The sequence below is a fragment of the Prosopis cineraria genome, unplaced genomic scaffold (assembly GCF_029017545.1).
Source record: "Prosopis cineraria cultivar Desert tree isolate PC_DT_omini unplaced genomic scaffold, ASM2901754v1 PC10, whole genome shotgun sequence".
In the NCBI taxonomy this organism is placed as follows: Eukaryota; Viridiplantae; Streptophyta; class Magnoliopsida; order Fabales; family Fabaceae; genus Prosopis; species Prosopis cineraria.
In genome coordinates, this window is record NW_026555341.1 from 6,083,438 (window position 1) to 6,096,293 (window position 12,856).

The window sequence follows — 12,856 nt, forward strand, 5'->3', positions numbered from 1 at the left end:
GTGCCAAGAAAAGATTGATAATCTTTCAAATATTATTTTTAACATTAAATCAAATGATAAAAAAAATAGAGAGCAATGTAAAATATTTTTACTAATAAATTAAAAGGAACATATCTATTCATATATGTTTAGTGGTAGTTGATGATGAAGGTATTAGGAACATAGCAAGGGTTAAAATAGCACAATCTCCAAGTACATTAACACCCACGGAGTGAATGATGATTGGAGATCGAGAAAATGTTAATTAATAAAAGAAACACTTGAGGGATTGGGGATCAAGAAAATTTTAATATTAATAATTAAATGGAATGAATTATAAATTATTAAATATTAAATATTATTTGAAGGAATCTTATTCGTCTTATTTTCCATATTTCCCTATCTAGTTATCATTTTCATTTATTCACATGTTTCGATGGAGATTTTATTGAGGTAGGATTTTTAGCGGTTATTATTTTCCTTTGTTCTTTGACTTCTTTCCGTATTTTTTTTGGATTAATGGAGTATATGCTTTTATATAAAATAAGCATAATTTCTTAGGAAAAAACCTAAATCAATGAAAACTTATAATTTTATAATTGAGAATATTAATATAGAAATCTTACATTCATATAATTAACTTTTATTCATAATTTTTTATTGTTATTATTATTAGGAATAATAAAATTTATTTAAAAATATATATTTATAATATGTATGAATTTTATCATTTCTAAAGAGCTTTGAACTTCATCTTTTCAGATAAATAATTTAATATTAGTAATAGTAACTACAATTTTTAAATATATTTTCCCCCTTTTCTCCTGAAAGAAAATTTTATTTGTATCCCCTTAAAATTTTAAACATATGTATTTCTTAGATATTGACTATAAAAATAAATTTTGTATAAAATTTTATAAAATATAGTTACATAACAACCCACATTTATATTTACTCTCGAATTTGTGACGTAAGAATACTGAAATAGAATATATTTTTATATATGCTCCAATAATATATATTTCTTTACCTATAAAATTTAATTTTAATTCTAATAACTTGAATAAAATATCAAATTCAGTTTTCTTTTTATACATCAAATTGTGCTCATCTTCATTTAGTAATTTATGTTGAATTTTTTTAGTTCTTTCGAATTCTTTTAATTTTAATAAATAAAAAACCATATTGCAATTTCTAAAATTGAATCATGTACAATTTAAACATAACATTTAATGTATGAAGAGAAATTATATTATATTATAATTAACATAAAATGGCACATAAATTATCTTTTATTTTGTTATTAATATATCAAGAAATAAAATTTTGAATTTTACATGGAACATTAACTGATGAAAACTAATTGAGTTCTAAGTAAATCAAACATAAAGAATGAGGCTCTTCATCAAGAAGCCAATAACAGTGTTCTCTACAATCTTCTTCACTTCAATTGTGTGATTCCTCACTTCAATTACCTCTAATAATCCATACATGAAAAATTGAGGAGCAAAAATATAATAAGGGCCACGTAAACTTTGATTGAATATCACAATGATAATTATAATTGATGAGTATATTATGATCAATATAATAACCACATTTATACAATGAAAAAACTCAAAAATAATGTTAATATGACATGCTCATGTAAAAACCACCCATTTTCAACATTATTGGTGGTCAAATCACTCATTAAAAAAATATCATCCCTAAATTGTTCCAGCTTAATAAATAATAAAGAATTGAGTTGTTTTGAATTAAAATTCAAATATTAAATTGATAATTAGAAAAAATAAAGGAATTAAAAATTATATTTTCACACATTTTTTCAACAAAAAGCTTTAAATTTTGAAACTGAGAAAATATAAATAAAAAATAAGAGTTACACAAATTTTGTTAAGACGATGGCCAAAGCCAATTGAAACGCTTGAATTTAAAGTTTGGATATAAATAATAATTGCTCGTTCTTATATTTTTAGCGTATTTTAATATTAGTTTTTATAATTTTTTTGCACTACTCCAAGTCTCTTAATTTCATATATTTGCAATATTAGTTTCTATGTTTTTAAATATGATTATAAAAAATTTAACAAGGGTTAATATGTACATAAATACTATTACTTCTCGTGTGATTTGATGGAATTATACTGAGTTGTATAACAAATAAATAGCAGGCAAAAAGAAAAAAGACATTAAATCAAAATCTTCAAACGCACAATGAATTAAGATTCAGAAGAAAGAAGATAACAATTATGGCAGAAAGGTAAAAAGATTAACAACTATTTTGCTTATATAATCTTCAACTCAACATAATTATACCAGCTCAACAAAAAATAAAAATTTACAGAATTACGTAGGCGAATTTAACTTCGTCAATCACAACACGATACTTCCGATCAAATTTTTAGAATATCGCCCTCAAGCAGCAACAATTCCTTTCTTGCGAATTCTCAAAGCATCATACTTACAAATAATAAATTAAACTCAAACTGTGCAAAAGAAGTCCGAGCACATCCACCTTCCTAGTGGGTTAGCTCGCTAAGAAAAAATAGTTCGCAATTTTTTTCGGTGAGGCCTTTGCACTACGCCATCAATGTTACATCATACAAAAATTCTGAATTGAGACGTGAATAATACACATATACACGAAAAAATATACCCAGAAACACTCGAAACACTCAAAAAGGCAGAGCCAGATGACGCATGGGCAGGAATTGGACGCACGAGAAACCAGGGGAGTGGGGACTACCTTCAGCGTCCGCCCATTTGCCATCACTGCATAAGAGGACGAAGTGAATCCATTACCATAGGTGGCCTAAAACAAAAAAGAATCCATGACCATCAGCGAGATCGTTGTCCCATGTTAAACTGCGCTGGTTCACATATAGCTTAAACAACCACGTCCAAGGCTTCAATTACTTCAATTCTGCCAACATCTTTTATAAACGCTGGAGGGCATCCACATCAGGTACTTTTGGATACTCAAGACACTGTAAAGCTGGCATTTGTCTTAAATCTTCACTTGAGTAAGCAGGGATCAACCAGAACCCTTTTTTAGTGCCAAAAACCTGAGGCAAATATGTGGCATCATGACATAATGCCTAAAGACTAAGTTTATGAATACATTCAGGTACGCTTATGTCTACCATGGCATTATTCCACACCCACATGTTTCACAAAATTATAAACACTCATGGATTTGTTTCCAGGTTAAAATTCAATGATTTTAAAGTGATGAGAACAAAATTGGCAATTAAAAGGCCAACAAGGAATGAAACTATGGAATAAAGTCCTATCTGAAAGTAATAAGACCAAGAGGTTGTATTAAGGAATCGTTTGATATATAAATCAACATCCTATTATCTTGGATGTTAGAGTATAACATGTCCCTATTAACATCCAAGATGCCCAAAGCCATAGAATACGACTATTTTTATCCCAAAACAGCCAAAAAGGAGGGGAACACACACACACAAACACACAGATCTCACATTTGAGGAGTTTCAACTTTACTAAAAGGGGGACAATGGAGAGATGAGTTCTAGCTTAACTAGTATACAAATTACCAATTATCAATTGGATCACTTCCTTGACAACTCTCAGTCATCTTGCTATACATGGATGTCGTTCAAGATACCAAAGAGGGGTTAGATAATCAGTGTACCAATGGTTACTTCTGTCTGATCGACAGTAACATGGGAATTTTCTGCATCATATTGCTATAGGATAAGTCAGTCATGAACTGTTGGTGCCCAAACAATGGATGGCTGCCTGTCTTTTGGTTCACTATATGGAACAAAGGAAGATGAGATGAGGACAGGATCAGCCCAGCCACAGATACCAACCAAAGGAAGGCTGTACAACATCTGGGCTGAGCCCTTGGGTCCATTAGGCATTAGTGTCTATTTCTGCTAAAAGTGTTCTAGATAAGCAGCACATCAGCTACTTAAAATGTAAATGGTCACAAAAGTTGAGATTTGCGATACACCCAAGCTACTGTAATGCGAAAATTGAGAGGCAAAGTTCACGATCTCAGTCATGCTCCTTTTATGGTAATATCAGTTATGGTATGATTAACGTAATGAGTTTTGCATCTCATTTTGCCATAAAATTAGGGCTTACGAGAATGTGAAATCAACTAAATGAATTGAAATACCACTCTTCCCATCTGGCACTCTATTTCTTGTGATCATATTTCTGCTTAGCCAACTTAGTATGATTGTATTTTTGATCATTCAAAGCATGTTACAAAGAAAGACAATAAAGAGCTGAAAAGCTGCCTTGGAAAAAACACTGCACAGCGAAAAAGAGATGTCACCTGCTCATAGTTGCTCCTCCAGCCTAGGTCATAAGACCTCTTTGCAGTGGTATTCTTCTCAAATGCCTGATAAGTTGAAGTGATAAAAGAAAACCTTAATTCTGAAACATAGGTTCAAAAGCCTTGCAAAATAAATTGGAGAAAAATTGTAAATAATGGGAAAAAAGTCACCTCTATGGTGGTTGTATTAGATGCAACGAATAACAGGTGCATGATCATAAATCCCATAATGCTTACTGCAAAGGCCAAGTTCAAAACTGCATGCGAGAATGCAAAGAACAAAAAGCATTATCAATAATATAATAACAGCAATACACTAAATAAAAATAACTTTTCAACTTTCAAGAACTCACCAAATGCAACAAATGAGGCGGCAAGGCCAGCTGGTGTTCCAGCAATCTCAATATCAGAAAAGAATGCCATAAAATATGGCAATAATGATAAAGTGACAAGAGTTGTCTCAAGAAATGTGTAGAACTGCAAGAAAGTTTTGCGGTAGATAAGTTAGCCCTAATCTACTTTGCCACATAATCAATCCTCTTCAATTGTCCCCCAGTAATTATACTAGTTTAGCAATAAGATGAGACAACAGACAGGTATAATGACCTATCAATAAACCACTTAAAAGTGTTCTTGGACAGGAAGCTTTGACAAAGTTTCAGCCAAAACGGTGGAAGAAAAAGTTATTGTTTTTGCCTGTGAGATCATGTGCCCCTTATATGATTAGATGCAAGATAGTTTCCACCAATTGGAGTCCACAAAATTTAGGACATATGCAGGGTTCGTTATGTAGTGCCACCGCATGATCAGCCTAAAACTAATGCATTGTTTTGATTGCTTGAGATGTTTGAAATCACCCAACATAACATGACTCATATACTCCTATTCAAATACTGCAAAACAGTGTGATATTAATGAAACGATCAATGAGAACAAGGCTGCTTACCTGCAGCTTGCTTATCTAATAAATTATAGCTCAATTCTTCAATTTCCTTGAACTTCTACATGCTTCTCTACCAAGTCAATTAATGACATAAAAAGATTACTTATTTGCAATATGCTTACCATATAAATTATAGCTCAATTCTTCAATTTCCTTGGTCTTCTATATATCTCTCTACCAAAGCAATGGAGTTAAATATTGGAAAAAAAAAAAAGGTTCTCCTCACTGCAGGAGTAAAAAAATACAGGAAATAGATAGGCCACTTTACTTTTGAAGACGTGGTTACATACCAGGAAAAGAAGAAAATACTTGTAGTTCAATGCGCCCACACAATTTACAACCCAAATGCAGTGGTGGTCCATCTTCAAGATACATCTCCCGCCTAAAATCAAGCCTTTGTCATCGTTCACCCAAAAATATAACCAGGAGCGTAAATGTCAGAGAAAAGAACTCACAAACAGAACAATGATGGCTACGAGGAGGTTTAAATTGATTGCACTTTCGACAATACCGTTTATTTTGATTTGCTGATTCACCAAAATCGTGTGAAGCTAAAGCTGGGCCAATATGCGCTGACTCCACCAATGGATCTGCATCACATCTTTCCTCGTCAATTTTTGGCCTCCAATTTGGTGGGACACCCCCAGGATCAGTTAGAACAACAGAAAAGTAGCTCCACAACAGCATCACCAGCTACAGAGGCCATAAAATTAATGAAATTCATTGTCATGTCATCAAAGTAATTCCATTTTTATCCAGAATTAACCTTTTGTTAATTTAAAAGGGAGCAAAATTCCCATTCCATTCTCTTTGGGAGTGAAATGTAGCTTAAACTCCTTCCAAAAAACCCAATCGATGGCATACAAGTACTGGAATATAATTTCTAAATTCTGTTTCGAATTTTCAGCAAGGATCTCGGTTCTGATGTATGCTGATATTTAATTCTGATGAAAACAACTGTATATCGGAGATAGTGAGTCCCTATATTCAGAATTTTGATAAATAGAGTTTCAAAAGGCAAGGAGCAAACCAGGACAGTCTTTGGTTAATTAGTGATGGATAAATTCTTAGGAATTGTCAAGATATAAGATAACCAAAGTCTATTATATAGTTACCGCTCAATGTATCAAAGCATCAAAGATGACACAAATCAATATAATATACAGACACCGATTAAAGATGGAGGAAATTCAGTTTTCCCAATCATCACAGTGTCTTATAATGTGGATGAAGAAGAAATACCAAAGCATGGAAAAGAACCAAGACAGCAAGAGATGTGAAGGAATCAAGGCCGCCATAGAATAGAGCAGGTCCGTAATCAGCCAAGACGACAGCGTAGTAAGTGAAGCCGACAAGGCCGAGGACCAATATGATCATGACGGAACCAAGAGCGCGCAGTACCGTACAGAACCTGAAAACGTTCCACCCCATGGTAGGTCCTCCAGATTGGTCCATCTACGGTGGAGGCAATACTTTTTCAGTTTACGCCTCTGCAGGGGTTATGGATTTCCATCTTTTGTGGGATCGAGCTAATTCCGACGAGCCAAACTGGACGACAATGGGATGCGTCTTTCTCCTCTCAATTCTGACCAGACGCTAGCAATTTTACCCGTTTGTCGCGTTTTTTTTTTTTTGGGGTGAATAATTGGCCTCGTTTTAGGCCAATCCAAGAATGGCCTCGTTAACGGCGTGGATTAGCTATAATTGTACTTTTTTATGCTAAAATCCAAATGACTATCTACATCTACAGTTAATAAATACTATACGCAAAAACCTCCTAGTTCTTATATTTCGAGAGTTTATGATTAACTTTAAAATCGTTATATCTTCAGCAGACTGAAAGTTCACGTGAAATCAACTTGCAGGCTGGCAGCTCCAATGACGGATGCTACACACTGCACTGGTCCATGGAAATGCACGGGGGCTTTTGTTCGTTTCATCGTTTTCTCGCCTCCTCACATTTTTTTTCTCTCTCTCTCGGGTGAAACATGCCTGCTCGCCCTCCGTTATTTGGTCAGAGGATTCGTGTTAAGTGCTGAATTCAAGGCACGCATCTCATATTTTTGTCCATGACCTTTCGGATGGATGTTGTACTGTGCGTATAGCAATGATACAGTTCATTTTAAAATTATTATAATATTTTAAGTGCGTTGGATTAATTGTTACTAGTATTAATCCATTTCATATGTCAACTCCATTTTTTGTTTTTTTAGTTAATTATCATAACCTGTGCATTCGAGGGTTGGTGGGATCGCACGGGGGCGGGTCGTCGGCGAGTGGCACGAACGAACCTCAGCTGGGGAGAAGCAGCAACAGTATGTGTCAGTAACTCACAGTGGAGGAGGTGGGGACACCTGCACGTGATTCCTAGAGAGAGATAAATCTGCATGACACGAGTCAGCGGCCAACTTAGCTGGCACAGTGCAGAGTGCAGACCGGGAATGGGATGGACCACCCGGCCCCATCCTCATTGCTCACTGCCTCACTCTTATTTAAAACCTTCACATGCATTAATCACGTCCCTCCTGGTCTGGGCTATCCCCGCTGCGTACGATTCCACCGACCCGCTAGTCACGATGCACCGTAATCGGAATAAATGTTGCAAGCCATTATAGTTGAAGCTGCCCTCCATCACTCATATATTGCGAGAATTAAATGCCCCCACTCCGCACATCGCATTCAACTGCACAACTCTGGTTGACTTACTCCACCATTTCTCTGCTTCTCCAGCCATTACACGCTTCTTTGTCTTGCCCAGTTGCCTCTTCACTTCGCTTGTCCTTTTTAACATTCCCTTTCTTGGGGGCTTTCATTACCCGCTTGTAAAGCTTGCTTCGACAAAAAAGGGATCATGCTTACCCCGTTAATTGTGATCAAAACCACCCTATATTCTATGTTCCAACTTGCTGAACACAAGTTGCTTCTTGTTTGAGTTTGAAATGAAACGTGCGCCCAAATCATGGAAAGAAAACTAGGCAAAACGACAGGCCCAAGATTCAAGCAGAAACAAAGCCTGACTCTTTTTCAAGATAAGAGTCATGCCATGTAGGTGTTTAGCATGAACTTCAAAATTCGGAATGATTGAACATTAAGAACTTTTAAGTAAACATGACATCATAATTTGATGTGCCATGAATCTTGTTGGACCATGCCAAATGGTTATTGATATTTGCTCACAAGTTCCAAATCTTGCAAGTGTAATGGTACCAGTTGAGCGCTTATAAAAGATTTCAAGCTAACAATTGAAAGATATCATCAATGTCCTTATCACTATTCAGCATAACTGATTTGTTTTCAAGTTATTTATCTTTGTATCCACAGTTTAAGTAGAATTATTTCCAATTTCAAATTGCAATCAACACAACTTTGTGTTTTTTATTTCCATTAATCAGAAAATGCTTTTTTTTAATCTCTTTATATCTTTACATTCATATGAATTGAAGTAAGAAAATTCAAGGATTCAATTATTATATTTAGAACTTAGCACCCTCGACACACCTAATATTTATTATTTTGTGAAGCACACTCATGAAGTTTTCGAAATGGGGTCAGACGATTGACCGGGCTTGGCTTTAGAGAGATTCCTAAGGAACCGCTATAGACTAAAATTAAATCAGCCCTTTCGCAGTTGGGAGAACCTGCCCTCCTGTCACTCGCTCGGGATCATGATTACGTGCCGACGAAATTGCCACGTAGAAAATGAAAGACACTGATAACGGACAAAAGCAGAACGCTTGTGCTCACGATTACAGTTTAAATAACATACGCGTCACGCGTCCCTCTTCGCATTGACCCCTGCTTATTGCAGATAAAAGCACCAACCAAGAAATGCCATAACATAACGAAATGGCTCCTTCGTCCTGTTCTCCTTCTTCTTCCAAGTCTCCCTCGTCACCTCCTCCGCCATCTCGCCCTCCTCCGATATTCGCCGCTGTGAGTACAATAAGCTTTCCCTCTCGCCATCCCCTTTTTGTTTCCCTAGAAAATAATTGTCGGGGGGGGATGTCTAGTCTGTTTGGAATCTATCATGTGCATTCTGTTCTATTTTAACTTGTCCGACGGCGTTTTTCCGTTTATTGCAGATTCAAGAACAGGAGGAAGATGAGTATCGTGTGGACAGAAGCCAGAGCAGAGCAACCCCAAGTGTTGATAAAGGTCTAACTCCAAAGCATCATCCTCCAACCCCCTTCCCCCAGACCGACAAAGTTTGCAAACCCGTTCACAAGAAACGGTCTGAATCTGTGTGGTCCATCGACGGAGAAGATGGCTCCGTCTCGTGCAGCAACTGCCGCCCACATTCTCGTGAGAAAATTTCCGTCGTTCCCTTAGATAACAATGGGCCAAACAAGCATTCGCCAATATTGGCAAGCCCAAACGGGATTTTCAAGTCCATATTTTCATCGCTTGCGCGCAAGAGTCCAAAGTCCCCCAAGGCTTTGTCAACAGCCAGAGAGGAACAGTGGAAAACTGCGCTGTCGGAACTCTCACACAAGTTGATTCAAGCTACTAGGAAAAGAGACGAGGCTATTTCAGAATCTTATAGGCTCAAATACTCCATGGCTGAATTAGAGAAGAAACTGAACAAACTAGAGGTGTATTGCCACAAACTAAAATCTGGGCTCGACGACTGCAGTAACAATTCGCCGTACAGATTGGCTAAGGCCCAAAATTCCCATGAAAACGACGTACTCGAGCACTTTATGGTCGCACTATCGGAAGCCCGGTCTTCGGTAAGGTACCTAAGCCGCGCTCTCGTTATGCAACTAAGGCACATGGGAGGCAAAGTGTACGAGAGAGTATCCTTTCTTCTCCAGCCTTACGATATTAAAATCTCGTTCTCGAACAACTCGAGGAGCTTGCTTTTCTACTTAGAAGCCCTGTTAAATAAAGCTTTCTTCGAGGACTTTGAATCAGTGGGGTTCCAAAAGAACGCGTCGAATTCCATACTGAACCCAGAGGAACGATGCGAGGCAAACTTCGCGTCCTTTAACATGCTTCATGGGTTGACATGGGAAGAGGTGCTCAGCAAGGGGACGAGACACTTCAGCGAAGAGTTCAGCAGATTCTGTGATAGGAAAATGAGTGAAATAGTGGCAATGTTGGGTTGGAACAGAGCTTGGCCAGAGCCACTCTTGCAAGCTTTCTTCAGCGCATCCAAGAGCGTCTGGCTGGTGCACTTGCTGGCCAACTCGGTCCACCCAAGCTTGCCTATTTTCAGAGTGGACAAAGGAGTGAGGTTTGATTCAGCTTACATGGATGACATGAGCGGAGACAAAGGTGCCAAGTTAGTCCCAAGCGTGGTCCGGATAATGATTTCACCGGGTTTTTATGTCTACGGTAGTGTGGTTAAGTGCAAGGTGCTTTGCAGGAACTTTAGCAGTAATGGCCACTATTGCAGTAACATCGAAGATAAAGGTTCTACCCCGTCACCTTAAGATTTAATCTTTTGATATTTGAATCTGAAATCGTCAGAAAGGGACAACTGGAAAGTTTTCTATTGTTACTTTGTCTTTTGTTATATTGCACTGGGGCCGATCAGAGGCGGGTTCGTCTTGTTTGTCAAATGCATGCTGTGTTAAAGATAAAGCTTGGGATGTGTCAATAATCGAGATTTTTAGGTCAAATGGACGATTTGGCTTCATCCGGTTTCTCCTTTGATAGCGGTCCTATTTTGTCCATTCTCTTTTGGACTTTACGAGTTTGTTTCATCCATAAATGGAGATCTTAAAATGCTAATTAGATTAAGATCTCAAAGGCAAGTGGGTGAGATTCTCGAGGGTTTAACATTTGGATTGTGGATGAAGAGATTCTAAAGGTGTGATAAAAATAAATAATGGGTATTATTTACTTCGATTTCACGTATTTTTAACCGAGGCAAGGGATTAAGGCTGGTTATCGTGCCTATGCTACCATTTGGATATTGTTTTTCTGGTTGCAACTGTAACCTCGAATATTTCTTCTTCTCTGCTGATAATTCTCGTAGCTAATGAAGACCGCACGATGAGGAAGTCAGAGTAGCCGCGTGAATGCAAATACGAGCTTCTCGTCAAGTTGATTGATGGTACTCCCTCTATTTTTATTTTGCCAGAGAAACTGTCATTTTTTTTAATTTGTATTTTTTTAGAACCAAAATTATATATCTCAATAAATATTTATTATAAATTTTTTAAATTACCCTTCATAATTTATATTAAAAATAATTAATACAGTAAGGTGAAGGCTAACTTTCCTTAAATTAAAGGCACTATTCTTTTTTTTTTAATCAACAATTATGAGATTAATCATAAAAGAATATGAGTACTGTTTAAGGGGTCTTTCTCAATGGAAAAGAAGTGGAAAGAAATCTGTCCACTCATTGCAAGATTTGTCAGCTGGAATATCAAGTGATATTTTATCTTATTCTAACTATATTTAAGTGAAAATGACGCGAACATTCTCCAATAATAGCAAAAGATTGCGAATTGGGACAACTCTTTCGAGGCTTTTTTGCCTGTACTTTGTAAACGGTAAAATAAATCACTTCAATGCTGCAAAGTGGAAAGTATTTATCCAAATACTATATTAAAAATCATTCAAACCCAGGACGAGTTTTTATTTGTGAAGAACTTGGTCAAGTTAAGAATAATTTTGCAATTAAAAATTATTATTTTTTTAACAAAAAGTGAAACCATTCCTTAGTGAATAAGCTAGTTTAGTTTTTTTTTGACGATATAATATTTTTTATTCTATTTTTTCTCAGCTTACTTCATCAAGAGTTAAGTTGTCTCATATACAAATTTCTTAAGATAAATTGAGCAAGCGATATGGTAGCTACTTGTACAAGATTTTCTTTACTAATCCACAATTAATTTCAAAATCAAGATAATCACGAGACTAATTCATGTAAATTACTAAGCTTGTAAATTTTACATAAATGAGATTTTAAGTTTTCAAAACTTAGAATGTTATAAAATCCTTTCATAAATTAAAATTAAAGACATGTATACTAAAACATGGATACTATATGAGGTAAGATAACATTAAATTAGGATCAAAAGAGCAAAAATAGTGATTTTGGCACAATACGTCGTGACATAAAATTTTGTGTGGCGGAATAACATGCAGAACCCATGACAATACTATCATGACAGATTTTTTAGCCAAACTTCCAACACGCCACATTTCTTCATTCGATGTCTGATTAAGGTGATATAGGTATTTACATAAAGCTTTGTCTGAGCTTTATCTAATAGCACTGGTTTCACATTCAATTCATTTCTTAATCAAAAGTTGGATATCAAAATGAAAATTCACTCATTTATGCTTTGAAAAGATAATTAAGGTGTTTAAAATCACAACCAAGTCCCATAAGCTCATAACCACCCTTAGACCACACTCAATAGCTCAATAAGACATGTGCAACACACTACAACATAACATATATAACACATTTTCAATACTCAACCCTTTAATCTAAAAAATGTCAGGGAAGTCTCAATCATGTAATTCCACATCTAAATCACCATCAGTCACAAATATACTCATTTCTTACTTGCACAAGTATTTTGGCCTTAATTAGGTTTCATATACAACCTAGGGCGTAAAATTTACAATTAATCATACCAATCCTCAAAAAC

At 35.9% G+C, this 12,856-nt stretch overlaps 2 protein-coding genes across 2 annotated transcripts; one reads left to right on the forward strand and one right to left on the reverse strand.

The window, feature by feature from the left end:
• Positions 1-2,243: 2,243 nt before the first annotated feature.
• Positions 2,244-7,172, reverse strand: LOC129322749 (probable protein S-acyltransferase 14). Its single transcript, XM_054969115.1, has 7 exons — positions 6,483-7,172; positions 5,696-5,933; positions 5,531-5,622; positions 4,651-4,774; positions 4,469-4,554; positions 4,298-4,363; positions 2,244-3,047 (listed from the first exon to the last, which is right to left on the reverse strand). The coding sequence occupies exons 1-7, from the start codon at positions 6,693-6,695 to the stop codon at positions 2,919-2,921; spliced, it is 948 nt and encodes a 315-aa protein (XP_054825090.1). The 5' UTR covers positions 6,696-7,172; the 3' UTR covers positions 2,244-2,918.
• A 1,614-nt stretch (positions 7,173-8,786) lies between these two features.
• On the forward strand, positions 8,787-11,356 carry LOC129322748 (IRK-interacting protein-like). The gene is made up of 2 exons (XM_054969114.1): positions 8,787-9,173; positions 9,323-11,356. Exons 1-2 carry the CDS (start codon positions 9,087-9,089, stop codon positions 10,673-10,675), a joined length of 1,440 nt encoding a protein of 479 aa, XP_054825089.1. The 5' UTR covers positions 8,787-9,086; the 3' UTR covers positions 10,676-11,356.
• Positions 11,357-12,856: the final 1,500 nt, after the last annotated feature.

Coding starts and splice junctions, on each gene's coding strand:
- LOC129322748 (XM_054969114.1), top strand. CDS start 9,087: ATGGCTCCTTCGTCCTGTTCTCCTTCTTCTTCCAAGTCTCCCTCGTCA. Junction 9,174..9,322: donor CTCCTCCGATATTCGCCGCT/GTGAGTACAATA, acceptor CGTTTATTGCAG/ATTCAAGAACAGGAGGAAGA.
- LOC129322749 (XM_054969115.1), bottom strand. CDS start 6,695: ATGGACCAATCTGGAGGACCTACCATGGGGTGGAACGTTTTCAGGTTC. Junction 4,775..5,530: donor AGTATTTTCTTCTTTTCCTG/GTATGTAACCAC, acceptor ACTTTCTTGCAG/TTCTACACATTTCTTGAGAC. Junction 4,555..4,650: donor CGCCTCATTTGTTGCATTTG/GTGAGTTCTTGA, acceptor TCTCGCATGCAG/TTTTGAACTTGGCCTTTGCA.